Raw genomic sequence first — 15656 nt, 5'->3', positions numbered from 1 at the left:
GGTTCAGATCTTGCATTGCTGTAGCTCTGGTATAGGCTGGTGGCTACAGCTCCGATTAGACCCCTAGTCTGGGGACCTCCAAATGCTGTGAGTGCAGCCCTGGAAAAGACAGAAAGACCAAAAAAATAAAAAATAAAAAAAATAATAATCCCACTGTAGCAGCTTGGGTCACTGCAAAGGGGCAGGTTTGATCTCCAGCCCGGGCACGGTGGGTTAAAAAATCCAGCATTGCCACACTGTGGCATAGGTCACAGGTATGGCCAGGATTCAGTCTCTGGCCCCAGGAATTCCATATTCTGCAGGTGGTGGCCATTAAAAAATATATATATACATACATATATATTGAGGGCTAGGCCCTCAGAAAGCAAGTCTGTTCATTGGTGCACCTGACCCTTGCCAACATAGCATGAAATTCAGAAGCAAGAAAAGGGTCTTCCTTGTCCACTGACCTTGGGCAGAGAGTGTCAGCTTTCAGTCATGGCCTCTGGCAACACACATATTGGAGAGCCTGCCCTGGAGTTCAAGTGGTATGGTGGATGGCTCCTTCAAGGAGGTGACGTTTTCAGACTACAAAATGAAGTATTTGGTCCTCTTTTTCTACCTGCTGAACTTCACCTTTGTGTTCCCCACAGAGATCACTGCTTTCAGAAATTATGCTGAGGAGTTCCATAAGCTGAGCTACAAGGTGCTGGGGGTCCCTGTCAACTCTCAGTTCACCCACCTGGCTTGGATCAACACCACCCTGCAGGAAAGAGGCTTGGCCCCATGAACTTCCCCCTGCTGGCCAGTGTAACCAGAAGCTTATCCCATGATTATGATGTGCTGAAGGAAGATGAGAGAATTACTTATGGAGGCCTCTTGATCATCAATGGCAAGAGTGTCCTTTGCCAGATCACCATCAAAGACTCGATTGTGAGGTGCTCCATAGATGACGCTCTGTGGCTTGGCCAGACCTTTCAGTACACAGATGAACATAGGGAAGTCTGTCCTTTTGACCGGAAACCAGGCAGTGACACAATCAAGCCCAAAGTGGACAATAGCAAGGAATATCTTCTACAACATACTAAGCTGGCAGCTGAGTGGCAAGCTTGGGCTTTTGGATCCCATCTGTGCCCCTACCTAAGTACTCTGTGCTGACCCAGGAAAGGCCATACCTGTCCCTTCAGACTCTGTAGTCCATGACCCTAAAAAGGATCATACACCATGATCAAGTGGGATTTATCCAAAGGATACAAGGATTTTTCAATATCCACAAATCAATCAGTGTGATACACCACATCAACAAACTGGAAAATAAAAAAACCTCTCAAGAAAGTGGGAATAGAAGGAAAATACCTCAACATAACAAAGGCAATGTATGAAAAAACCACAGCTGACATCATTCTCAATGGTGAAAATAATTTCCTCTAAGATCAGGAACAAAACAAGGACGTCCATTCTCACCACTTTTATTCAACACAGTTTTGAAAGTTCTAGCCATGGTAGTCAGAGAAGAAAAATAAATCAAAGGATCAAAAATGGAAAAGAAGAAGCAAAACTGTCACTGCAGATGACATGATACTATATACACAGAACATCCTAATGATACCACCAGAAAACTACTAGAGCTCATTAATGAATTTGGTAAAGTTACAGGATACAAAATTAACTTACAGAAATATGCTGCATTTCTACACACTAATAACAAAAGACCAGAAAGAGAAATTAAGGAAGCAATCCCATTTACCATCACATCAAAAAGAAAAAAATGCCTCAGAGCAAACCTACCTAAGAAGGCAAAAGACTTCTACTCTAAAAACTATAAGACACTGATAAAAGAAATCAAGGATGATACAGACAAATGGAGAAATATACCATGTTCTTGGATTGGAAGAATCAGTATTGCCAAAATGATTGTACTACCCAAGGCAATCTACATATTCAGTGCAATCTCTATAAAATTACCAAAGGCATTTTTCATAGGACTAGAAACAAACAAAAAATTTAAATTTGTATGGAACACAGAAGATCCTGAGTTGCCAAAGCAATATTGAGAAAGAAAAGTGGAGCTGGGAGAATTAGGCTCCCTGATTTCGGACTATATTACAAAGTTGCTGTCATCAAAACCATAAGGCACTGGTATAAAACAGAAATATAAGTCAATAGAACAGGACAGAAATCCCTGAAATAAACCCACATACATATGGTCAAGTAGTCTACACAAAGGAGGCAATTCATGTTGGATTCCTGAGGTGGTCATGGCCTTCCACCACTAAAGCTTCTATGAACAGGCACTACCTGCACCCCCAGTTACCCCAGGGGTCACTGCTGAGGAGAGCCCTGCAACTGAGTGCCACTCATTGCCTTCACTTTCCTGGGAATGCACATGCTCCACCATTTCTGCAACCAAAGGCTCTGGGCACTGCCTTGAGGGTCACTGACACTACCCAGGGCCCTGCAAGCAGGAGAAGCCTACACTCCCACCTACCCATGGGTCCTCACCACTGCCAAGGGCCTGGCAATCAGGCACCAACTACAGGCCCTGCTATACACCACATTACCAAAAGAAAAGTCAAGAACCACATGATCATCTTGATAGATGCAGAAAGAGCATTTGACAAAATCCAGCATCTGTTCATGATAAAAATTCTTACCAAAGTGGATATAAAGGGAACATATCTTAAGATAATAAAAGCCATGAATAACAAACCCACAGCCAATATAATACTCAACAGAGAAAAGCTAAAAGCCTTTCCACTAAAATCTGGAGCAAAACAAGGATGACCACTCTCACCACTTTTATTCAACATAGTACTGGAAGTCCTAGTTACAGCAATCAGACAAACAAGCAAATAAAAAGGCATCCAAATTGGAAGAAAAGAGGTAAAATTGTCACTATATGCAGATGACACAATACATAGTAGTATGGAAGAATCCATACTACCCAAAACAATCTACAGATTTAATGAGGTACCTACCAAATTACCCATATCATTTTTCACAGAACTCGAACAAATAATCCAAAAATGTATATGGAACCACAAAAACCCAAAATTGCCAAAGCAATCCTGAGAAAAAAAAATCAAGCAGGAGGCAGAACTCTCCCAAACTTCAGACAATACTACAAAGCTACAGTAATCAAGACAGTGTGGTACTGGCACAAAAACAGACATATGGACCAGTGGAACAGAATAGAGAACTCAGAAATAAACAAAGACACATATGGTCAATTAATTTTCGACAAAGGAGGCATATGTATACACATTCTTATGTGTATATGACTAGGTCACTTTTCTATACAGCAAGAAATTGGCACAACATTGTTAATCAACAATATGTTAATTAAAAATTGTTTAATATTTAAAAAAATTAAAACATAAATTATGGTTAATAAAAAAAAAAGACCAGACTTTGGTTACCAAGGGGGAGGAGGTTATGGGAGCAAAGGATTGAGAGTTTGGGATTAACATATACACACTACTATATATAAAATACATAAACAAGGACCTAGTTATACCACAGGGAACTATATTCAGTACCCTGTGATAAACCACAATCAAAAATATGAAAAAATATGTATATAACTGAGTCACTTTGCTGTATAACAGAAATTAACACAATATTTTAAGTCAACTATACTCCAGTAAAATTTTAAAATAAATAAATGAATAAATAGAAATAAAAAAATATTGGGGGCATAGAATTGGATAAAGGTATGTCAAAGGCAGTCAGAAGACCCAAGAAAGGTCTGAGGGGTGTGTGTGTGTGTGTACCTCTGGGGTTTTTTTTACTCACAAATGGGTACAAATTATGTGCTTTCTAATGATGCCAGTGATAACAGTGGGTGGTTATATAAAAAGAAACCTGGAATCAAAGACATGTGGGTTCTGATCCTACTTCTGTCAATAACCAACCCTTGGTCGGGTCACTTAATTCCATTAAATCTAAATTTATTTATGATACACAATCCCCAGTCTCTCCAGACAACTATTAGGTGAAGATGTAAGACTGGATCACTTGACCCCCCAAACAAGAATTATCAGAGGAGATTGCCAGATCCCAGATCCACACCTGAGAACTCAACTCTGCCAGATCTGGTGTGAACTCTATAGTATGAATTTTTTAAAAGCTTCTCTGATGACTCTAAAACAGAGCCAGTTTTGGAACCCACTGGTCTGTATAATCTCTATGATCCCCTCCAGCTTTAAAACCCCAGTGTTATCCCTGAGTCACCAAGGACAAAGGATAGAGATGCCCATCGGTTGAATTGGGTGTTTGAGTCCCATGAGCCACAAAAGTAGCAAGGCTGTTTGTTTTTCAAATAAACTACTTACTGGGCACTGTTAATTTTGCTTTATTATTTTGTTGTTGGGGAGAAAGAGGACATGGCATAAACCATCGAACTTTGCCTTTGTGTCAACAACACACCTCCAAACCAAATGGTGATAAGAACTGAAGGGGACTGAGCAGAGGTTGGGAGATAAGTCTATCACAAGAGCTAGAAAAAACTGATACCATTTCAAGAGACTAAATGAAAGTCATAAGTGTAGAGAGAACAAATGTTTTCATTTAATACTAACCCCTTTTCCAAGAAGCCAGGGCAGGCTGTGCAATGGGCCAGCACAGGCAATGACACACACGAGTGGGAATCTGATTATACAGTATCAAAGAAGAAAATATCTCATTTAGGACCATCCTCAAACTTCAGTTCTATTAGTTACATTCACTAAGACTAAAGTTTTTGCTGATCTCACAGCTCTTTTAGGGGCTCCTCACAAGAACGAACACGAAGACTTAATTTTGCCCCAAATATATATATTCTGACTTATCTAGAGTCGAAAATTCACTTTTTAGAGCTGAAAAATTTTGTGTTGTTTGTGACGCCCTTAAAATATTTAGAAACCTTTATTTCATTAAAAACTTTTTCATATTGTATTTCCTTCCATAATGTCAATTAGGCTATATTAATTCATTTTATCAAACCTCCTCAGGATATCCTGAGATGTTTATGGGCTCACCACTATGATGATTTGATTTTAATTTATAAAAGAATGTACTACTACCTTGTGATCCCCATTTTCCAGGAAACCCTCTCTCTTAAATTAGAAACCAAGTATGAATTTTAATCTTTTTGGTTTGTGATAAAAGTGTTTCAAAGACTTCTTTTTATAAACAATATCATTGTTTCATTGCTTTGATTTTACCTAACTTTATAAGATATCCAGGGAGACAAACTGTCTATGAAAACCAAATTAACAATAGGTACATGTGGTGCCTGGTCTTGTACAATGTAAAGAACATAATATATGTTTCACACTAAATAGCTTTTCTCACACTCATGCGCTCCTCAATAGCATTGTGACACACTGACTCATCCTCATCAAAAGATATGGAATGACAAACTGCTGAGGTCTGAGAACTCATCAAATACAATTTCTTCCTTATTTGGAAACCTATCTATTTTTCTACCTGAAATAAGTGTACTCAGCTTCTGCTTGAACTCCTGGGACAAGGAGAGAACCAATATCAATGTTGGAAACTTTGATTTTGAAACTTTGAAACAGTTTCTTAGGGGAAAAAAATTATCATATAGAGATGTTTACAACTAATTTCATAGCTGTGACCTCTGAACAACAAAAAAAGACTACTCTCCTTCACCTAGAGCTCACAAAATGTTTGAAGATTGCTATGCCTACCAAGACACCTTGAGCTTACAGAGGCCTACACCCTACTGCTGTTCCTCCAGTAATACAGTTTCCCTAGGTTCCCCTTCACTCAAGACTTCTGGCCCTACCATAATTCCAGGAATGTTTTGTCTATAGAGGAATAAATTAAACGTTTGCTATAGAAAAACAAAATACTGTGTTTTATCCTGTATAAGCACTTACCAGGCACCACATGTTCTTTTTATGAGCTTCGTAGTCCATGGATTAATGCTTGCAAGCAGTGAAAATGTCCTAGATGTCTTCACGTCCTCAGAAGCTAACAAATTACCAGTACATGATGAGTGTTCAATAAATGTTTGCCTTAATTAATGAAATGTAAGACACTGCAGTTGAATTTTTAGAAACACTCTCATCCTTAATTAATTGTATAATAAACACCTCTCTAGTCCACAATCTGCAGATGAAAGAAAGCCCAGCTGTTGACATAAAACAAAGGGGTCTTATGGCTGCAATTGGAAGTTCTGTGCTACTATTATTTCCCCACTAATTTTTCTTTTGTATAAAAGCCAATGTTTTCCAGGATAACATTATTTTCACTACCTTTCAGATCATTTGCAAAGCCAATCCAGGTATTATACTGCCATTCCTCCTTTATAAAACATGATAGAGGTATGTTTTCCTTTGAAACCCTATTAGTAATCCCTCATTGCTATAACCAGTTTATCTAGGCCCTAGAGACTACCCTTTATACTGTCCAACTTTAATGATGAAATAGGATAAATTCTGTACTTATATAAACTTCAGATCTCTTCAGAGCAGGCCAAGCAAATTTTCAATGTGATAAGCCCTTATGCAAATGGAAATGTGTTATAACCTTAAAGGTCAGAGCCTTGAGAATGGGCTGTCTTGTATATTTCAGGCTATAGGTAACATTTCTAACTTGTAGCAAAAGGTTAAAGGAAAAGAAACAGATTTGATGTGGAGTCAGATTGGTTGTCTGTCACAGAAAGCCAGCCTACTCCACTTCCCACCAATGATCTGGTCCTATCTACTGAAGGCCTCCAAACTAAAAGTGCTTGACCACTAAAGTGATTTGACTGGTGTTGCTAGAAACATAGAAAAAGTAGAAACCAAGAGTAATTGCATTCCCTAAAAAATCATTTCCTTCAAGAAGTATATATTTTGCTGCCCCCATGTAACAAATAATTTTTTAAAAATTTAATTTTGAGCAGGTTAAACTTACCTACATCTTCCCTGGTAGTGATATATTTCTGAAAGCCACAAGAGAATGTCATTTACTTGTCTCAGAGAAAAATCAAGCCTGTATACAGTTTGAGATATTAATTTTCAAAATATCTTTTTGTTGTTTCTAGCCTTTTAAAATTTCTTCTTCCTCATGCTATGTAATCATCTTAGTTAAATCCTTGGGCCAGAAAACCTCCCATGTTCTGTTTTTGATCAGTTGCAGAGGAGGATTGGGTTTTCATCTGCTAGGCATATTATAACCTGACAGTGTTCATTTCTTTCATTAAAGCTCCCATATTTCTCTTCAAATGTCACCAGGTTTTGAAACTCTTTTGGAAACATTTAAAAATAAAATTGTATAGGTTCTTACTGATAGTGATCAGGGGACCACAATGCCACCATAAATTCAAGATTCCAACCTAAATACTCTGAGGCGTTGCTACACAACTAAGCCATGCTTCATCAAGCAGACTTCTGTCAACTGAATGTCATAATTTTGTTGGCAGATAGAAATTGTAAATATCTCAAAGAAAATTATTTTGCAAAGAAGAAATTGTTAAATACAGAATCATAAATATCCTATAATGTTTCACATGTTAGAACAGAAATGTTCATATGCAAATCAAAAAAAAATATGATAGATTTTTCTCCTGAGTTTCTATTCATATATTTGTTCACCAGAAATTTTGTTGATGTTTGCATGAACATTTTACATAGTTATATTTAGAGACAATTGAATAAAATATTTTGGAAGATAGAGAATGAAAATGAAGACACATAAAAAGCCCAAATTAATACATACACAAAAGGAAAGAAACAGTTAACAATTGCTGCCCTTGCCAAATTGATTCCCAGAAGAGATCTCAAAATCAACTGTGAAGTTTGTATAATAGTTAACAATATTTTATTGTGAAGCTTACCGCCCTTCTTACATTTGTATCAGTTCTAAAGATTATCGGTTTTCTCTATTATGTAATTATTGCGTGGTATAGTATAGCCAGTACATAATTGTATGATATGTGCATCATATATTCATTCAAAAAATATTCACCATGTACCTACTAAGAGTCTGACAGTGGGCTAGGCAATGGAGATACAGCTGAAGGCAAAATAAACCTCCATCCCTGCCCTCAGGAATCTTTACGTCTAGAGATACAGTTAGACATTCTTCTTACAAGTATATCATTGCAACTGTGCTAAGTGCCAAAAGACAAAGTCCAGGGAGTTATGACAATGGCTACCCAAGGGATTTGATCTCAAGTGAGAGGGTGAACAAAGGAGGTTTCTCTTCTGAGTTCCTAGGAAGATAGGGCAGATGAATGCAGATAAAGTCTAGGGCTTGTTTTGTTTCCTTTGCTTTTAAAGGTCTGTGTCCTAGCAGATTGAATTTGCTCAATTTACTGGGGTTTTATTTTTTTTTTTGGATTTTGTAAATTACCTGTTTATTCTTTGTGCCTTTACTGTTATCATTTTTATTGACCTATAGTTGATTTACAATGTTGTCTTAGGTTCTGGTATGCAGCAAGTGATTCAGTTATTTATATGTGTGTGTATTCTTTTTCATATACCTTTCCACTATGATTTATTACAGAATATTGAATATAGTTTCCTGTGCTATACTGTAGGTCCCTGTTATTTTTCTATTTTATATATAGTAGTTTGTATCTGCTAATCCCAAATTCCTAATTTATCCTCTCCCACCCCCACAACCCACCCTCTCCTCATTGGTAACTATAAATTTTTCTTCTATATCTATGCATTGGTTCCTGTTGTGTAAATAAGTTTATTTGTATCATTTTTTAAATATTTCACATATAAGTGATAACATGATATTTGTCTTTCTCTTTCTGATTACTTCACTTAGTATGATAATCTCTACGTCCATCCATGTTGCTACAAATGACATTATATCATTTTTATTACAGTTGAGTAGTATTCCATTGTGTATATATATACCATATTTTCTTTTTTTTTATTACTCAAATGAATTTATCACATCTGTAGTTGTATAATGATCATAACAATCTGATTTCATAGGATTTCCATCCCACAGCCCAGGCACATTGCCCACCCCCCAAACTGTCTCCTCCAGAGACCATAAGTTTTTCAATGTCTGTGAGTCAGCATCTGTTCTGCAAAGAAGTTCAGTCTGTCCTTTTTTCAGATTCCACATGTCAGTGGAAGCATTTGATGTTGGTGTCTCACTGTATAGCTGACTTCACTTAGCATGATAGTTTCTAGGTCCATCCATGTTGCAAAAAGCACTGGTATTCTGTTAATTTTAATGGCTGAGTAATATTCCATTGTGTATATGTACCACATCTTCTGGATCCACTCCTCTGTCGATGGACATTTAGGTTGTTTCCATGTCTTGACTATTGTAAATAGTGCTGCAATGAACATCAGAGTGCATGTGTCTTTGCGAGTCGTGGTTTTCTATGGATAGATGCCTAGGAGTGGGATTTCTGGGTCAAATGGTAGTTCTATGTTTAGTTTTCTGAGGAATCTCCATACTGCTTTCCACAGTGATTGCACCAATTTACAATCCCACCAACACTGTACGAGGGTTCCTTTTTCTCCACACCCTCTCCAGCACTTACTGTTTGTAGACTTTTGGATGATGGCCATTCTGGCTGGTGTAAGGTGGTACCTCAGAGTGGTTTTGATGTGCATTTCTCTAGTAATGAGTGATGTTGAACATCTTTTCAAGTGTTTCCTGGCCATCTGTATGTCGTCTTTGGAGAACTGTCTTCTGTTTTGATCTTCTGCCCATTTTTTGGTGGGGTTGGTTTTTTGTTTTGTTTTGTTTTGTTTGTTTGTTTGTTTGTTTGTTTGGTGTGGAGCTGCAGAAGGTGTTTCTGAATTGTGGAGATGAATCCCTTGTCAGTTGATTCACTTGCAAAGATTTTCTCCCATTCTGTGGGTTGTCTTTTCGTGTTGTTTAGGGTTTCCTTTGCTGTGCAGAAACTTTTAATTTTGATTAGATCCCATTTGTTTATTTTTGTTTTCGTGGTCAATACTCTGAGAGGTGGATGTGAGAAGATGTTGCTGTTGTTTCTGTCAGAGAGTGTTTGGCCTATGTTTTCCTCTAGGAGTTTTATAGTGTCTGGTGTTATATCTAGGTCTTTCATCCATTTTGAATTTATTTTTGTGTATGGTGTTAGGGAGTGTTCTCATTTCATTCTTTTCCATGTGGCTGTCCAGTTTTCCCAGCACCACTTACTGAACAAGCTGTCCTTTCCCCATTGTATATCCTTGCCTCCTTTGTCATAGATTAGTTGGTTGTAGGTGCGTGGGTTGAATTCTGGGCTTTCTATCCCATTCCACTGATCTATATTTCTGTCTTTGTGCCAGTACCATGCAGTTTTGATGATTGCTGCTTTGTAGTGTAGTCTGAAGTCAGGGAGCCTGATTCCTCCAGCTCCATTTTTCTTTTTCAGGATGTCTCTGGCTATTCTGGGTCTTTTGTGCTTCCAAAAAAACTTTAAAATATTTTGTTTGAGTTCTGTGAAAAATGTCCTTGGTAATATAATAGGGATTGCATTGAATCTGTATATTGCCTTAGGTAGCATAGTCATTTTGATAATGTTAACTCTTCCAATCCACGAGCATGGTATGTCTTTTCATCTATTTGTGTCCTCTTTGATTTCTTTCATCAGTGGCTTATAGTTTTCAGAGTACAGGTTTTTGTCTCTTTAGGTAGGTTTACTCCTAGGTATTTTATTCTTTTGGATGTGATGGTAAACGGGATTGCTTCCCTAATTTCTCTTTCTAAGCTTTCATTGTTAGTGTATAAAAATGCTGTCGATTTCTGTGTATTAATTTTGTATCCTGTGACTTTACCGAATTCATGGATGAGCTCTAACAGTTTTCTGGTAGAGTCTTTAGGATTCTCTAGGTATAGTACCATGTCATCTGCAAATAGGGATAGTTTTACTTCTTCCTTTCCAGTTTGGATTCCTTTTATTTCTTTTACTTCTCTGATGCTGTGGCTAGGACTTCCAGAACTATGTTGAAGAGTAGTGGCGAGAGTGGACATCCTTGTCTTGATCCTGATCTCAGCGGGAATTCTTTCAGCTTTTCACCATTGAGAATGATGTTCACTGTGGGTTTGTCATATATGGCCTTTATCATGTTGAGGTAGGTTCCCGTTATGCCCACTTTCTGAAGGGTTTTTTTAATCAGAAATGGGTGTTGGATTTTGTCAAAGGCTTTTTCTGCACCTATTGAGAGGATCATATGGTTTTTATTCTTCAGTTTGTTAATGTGGTGTATCACACTGATGGATTTGAGGATATTGAAGAACTCTTGCATCCCTGGGATAAATCCCACTTGATCATGATGTACAATCCTTTTAATGTATTGTTGGATGCGGTTTGCTAGTATTTTGTTGAGGATTTTTGCATCGATGTTCAATAGTGAAATTGGCCTGTAGTTTTCTTTTTTTGTGGAATCTTTTTCTGGTTTTGGTATTAGGGTGATGGTAGCCTCACAGAATGAGTTTGGGAGTATCCCTTCCTCTGCAATTTTTTGCAATAGTTTCAGAAGGAGAGGTGTTAGCTCTTCTCTAAATGTTTGATAGAATTCCCCTGTGAAGCCATCTGGTCCTGGACTTTTGTTTGTTGGAAGTTTTTTAATCACAGTTTCAATTTCAGTTCTTGTGATTGGTCCATTCATCTTTTCTATTTCATCTTGGTTAGTCTTGGAAGATTGTACTTTTCTAAGAATTTGTCCATTTCTTCTAGGTTTTCCATTTTATTGGCATATAGTTGCATATAGTAGTCTCTTATGATCCTTTGTATTTCTGTGATATCTGTTGTTACTTCTCCTTTTTCATTTCTAATCTTATTGATTTGAGTCCTCTCTCTTTTTTGCTTGATAAGTCTGGCTAGGGGTTTATCAATTTTGTTGATCTTTTCAAAGAACCAGCTTTTCGTTTCATTCATCTTTTCTATAGTTTTCTTTGCTTCTATTTCATTGATTTCTGCTCTGATCTTTATGATTTCTTTCCTTCTGCTAACTTTAGGTCTTGTCTGTTCTTCTCTCTTGAGCTGCTTTAGATGTAAAGTTAGCTTGTTTATTTGGGCTTTTTCTTGTTTCCTGAGGTGGGCTTGCATTGCTCTAAACTTTCCTCTTAGAATGGCTTTTGCTGCATCCCATAGGTTTTGGAGTGTCATATCTTCATTGTAATTTGCTGCTAGGTATTTTTTAATTTCCTCTTTGATTTCTTCAGTGATCCATTGGTTGTTTAGTAGCATGTTGTTTAGTCTCCACGTGTTTGTGTTTTTTGCAGTTTTTTCCTTGCTGTTGATTTCCACTTGTATAGCATTGTGTTTGGAAAAGATGCTTGCAGTTTTTTCCTTGCTGTTGATTTCCACTTGTATAGCATTGTGGTTGGAAAAGATGCTTGATATGATTTCAATTTTCTTAGAGTTACCGAGATTGGACTTGTAGCCCAGGATATGATCAATCTTAGAGAATATTCCATGTGCACTTGAGAAGAATGTGTATTCTGTTGCTTTTGGATGGAATGTTCTATAAATATCTATTAATTCCTCTGGTTTAATGCATCATTCACGGCCTGTGTTTCCTTATTGATTTTCTGTCTGGTTGATCTGTCCATTGCTGTAAGTCAGGTGTTAAAGTCCCCTACTATTAATGTGTTATTGTTGATTTCTCCTTTTAAGGTTGTTAGCAGTTGCCTTATATATTGTGGTGAACCTGTGTTGAGTGTGTAGATATTTAAAATTGTTAAAACTTCTTGGATTGATCCTTTGATCATTATGTAATGTCCTTCTTTGTCCCTGAAAATAGTCTTCATTTTAAAGTCTACTTTGTCTGATATGAGTATTGCTACTCCAGCTTTCTTTTGATCACCATTTGCATGAAATATCTTCTTCCATCCTCTCACTTTCAATTTGTATGTGTCCCTAGAAGTGAAGTGGGTCTCTTGAAGACAGCATATATATGGGTCTTGTTTTTGTATCCATTCAGCCAGTCTAAGTCTACTGGCTGGGGCGTTTAGTCCATTAACATTTAAGGTAATTATTGATATATATGTTCTTATTGCCATTTTATTAATTATTTTGGATTTGTTTTTACTGCTCTTTTTTCTTTCCTTCTTCTCTTGTTCTTTTCTGCCTAGAGAAGTTCCTTCAGTATTTGTTGTAAGGCTGGTTAAGTGTTGCTGAATTCTCTCAACTTTTGCTTATCTGAGAAGGTTTTGATTTCTCCTTCAAATCTGAACAAGAGCCTTGCTGGGTAGATTAATCTGGGTTGGAGGTTTTTTCCTTTGGTTGCATTAAGTATATCATGCCACTTCCTTCTGGCCTGCAGAGTTTCTGTTGAAAAATCTGGTGATAACCTTATCGGGGTTCCCTTGTATGTTATTTGTTTCTTTTCCCTAGCTGCTTTCAAGATTTTCTCTGTCTTTAATTTTGGTCGGTTGGATTAATATGTGTCTCAGGGTGTTACTCCTTGGGTTTATTTTATATGGCACTCATTGTGCTTTCTGGATTTGAGTGGGTGGTTCCTTTCCCATGTTAGGGAAGTTTTCAGTTATTATCTCTTGGAATATTTTTAATGTCCCCTTCTCTCTCTCTTCTCCTTCTGGCACCCCTATAATATGGATGTTGATGTGTTTCACATTGTCCCAGAGTTCTCTGAGACTCTCTTCATTTGTTTTCAATCTTTTTTCTCTTTTCTGTTCTGTATCCGTAATTTCCACTAATCTGTCCCCACCTCGCTTATTCATTCTTCTGCCTCCTGTATTCTGCTGTTAGCTGCTTCTGGTGAATTTTTTTTATTTCAGTTATTGTATTTTGCATCTCTTCTTGTTGAAGTTTTATATCTTGTATGTCTTTGGTCAGTGTTTCCTGTAAGTTATCCGTTTTTGCCTCCAGTTTATTTCCAATGTCTTGCATCATTTTCAGCATCAATAATCTAAAGTCTTTTTCCTGGAGGCTGAGAATCTCCTCATCACTTAGCTGATTTTCTGGGGTTTTTCCTTTCTCCCTCATCTGAGTTATAGTTCTCTGTCTTTTCATTTTTATAGGTTTTTGGTGTGGTGACCTTTTGACAAATAATAGAGTTGTAGCCTCTCTTACTTCTGATGTCTGTCCCCCTGTGGCTGAAGTCGGTATGGGGGGCTTGCTGTAGGCTTTCTGATGGGGAGGGGCTGATGCCTGCCCCCTGGTAGGTGGAGCCAATTCTGATCCCTCTGGTGAGTGGGGCTTAGTCTCTGGATGGGATTAGAGGCAGCTGTGTGCCTGAAGGGTCTTTAGGTAGGCTGTTTACTGAGGGATGGGGGTGTGACCCAGATTCCTATGGAGACTTTGCTTTGCCCTGGGACCTGGTGCACATGAAAGTCTGTGTGTGCCTTTTAAGAATGGGGTCTCTGTTTCCCCCAATCCCATGGAGCTCCTGCGCACAAGCCCCACTGGCCTTCAATGCCAGATGCTCCAGGGGCTCTTTCTCCCTGTGCCAGATCCCCACACGTGAGAGTTTGATGTGGGGCTCATAACTCTCACTCCTGTAGGTGAGTCTCTGTGAACCAGTTAGTTTCCAGTCTGTGGAGCTTCCCATCCAGGAGGTATGGGGTTATTTATATCATGAAATCGCCCCTCCTACCTCTTGATGTGTCCTCCTCTTTTTCCTCTGGAGTAGGATATCTTTTTTAAGGTTTCCGGTCCATTTGGGTGAAGAATGCTCAGTCTTTAGTTGTGAAGTTTGTTGTTTTTAGGAGAGAAGTTGAGCTCTAGTCCTTCTATTTCGCCATCTTAATTGCCATTGTCTGGAAATTTCTTATATAACTTTTTCCATGGAAAACTATTTGATGGGTTTCTGTATAACTGGTTTTGCATTAGAGGTTGTAACAATTTTTGAATTTAAAATATCTTGTCTTTGTTCTTCCACTGAATCATTCACTTCTCACATGGTCACTTGGGACTTGGACATTTTCTGGAGCCCTTAGAGATCTCCAACCACTGTAATGTCTGCTCTACTGTTGACTCTGGGCTCTTCCTGGAGCTCTACTACGAAGTCTCTGGTCAAAGATGTGACGTTGATCTTGGTTCCTTCCCTCATTGGAACTATTTTATTCAAGGAATCCAGGACTTGCAGGTGCTCTGACCACTCACCTGGAAAACCTCACAGATCAAGTTTAGCTTCTGTGCCATTCAAGTCTATAGGCTGCCAACCTTCAATCAACGAAGATTCCCTTTAGCTTTCATGTCTTTTAGACAAAGACATTGTCTATACCATATTTTCTTTATCCATTCTTCTGTCAATGGAAATTTAGATTTTTTTCCATATCTTGGTATTGTAAATGTGCTTCAATGAACATTGGGGTGCATGTATCTTTTCAAGTTACAGTTTTCTCTAGATATATGCCCAGGAGTGGGATTGCTGGATCATAAATGGTATATATTTATTTCTATATTTAGTTTTTTAAGGAACCTCCTTACTGTTCATAGTGGTTGCACCAATTTACATTCCTACCAAGTGTAGGAGGGTTCCCTTTTCTCCACACCCTCCCCAGCATCATTTGTTTGAAATATTTTGATGATGGCCATTCTAACTTTAGAATGGTAGTGATACCTAATCATAGTTTTGATTTGCATTTCCCTAATAATTAGTGATGTTGAACATCTTTACTTGGCTTTTTGGCCATCTGTATGTCTTCTTTGGAGGAATGTCTATTTAGGTCTTCTGCCCACTTTTTGATTGAGTTTTGGGGGATTTTTGATATTGAGCTGCATGAGCTGT

General features: G+C 37.9%; 1 protein-coding gene across 1 annotated transcript in view; it reads left to right on the top strand.

Annotated features, from left to right (window-relative positions):
- The first annotated feature begins 477 nt into the window (after positions 1-477).
- LOC125120634 (peroxiredoxin-2-like) overlaps positions 478-15656 on the top strand; it is a 145990-nt gene continuing 130811 nt past the window's right edge. The window contains 3 exon segments of the mRNA XM_047769135.1: positions 478-524; positions 526-755; positions 758-1082. Coding sequence (XP_047625091.1) covers positions 478-524; positions 526-755; positions 758-1082 — 602 coding nt within the window.

Source organism: Phacochoerus africanus, chromosome 2, assembly GCF_016906955.1.
Source record: "Phacochoerus africanus isolate WHEZ1 chromosome 2, ROS_Pafr_v1, whole genome shotgun sequence".
Lineage (NCBI taxonomy): Eukaryota > Metazoa > Chordata > Mammalia > Artiodactyla > Suidae > Phacochoerus > Phacochoerus africanus.
The sequence above is the reverse complement of the archived record's forward strand: the minus strand, read 5'-3'. Positions and strand labels throughout refer to the sequence as shown.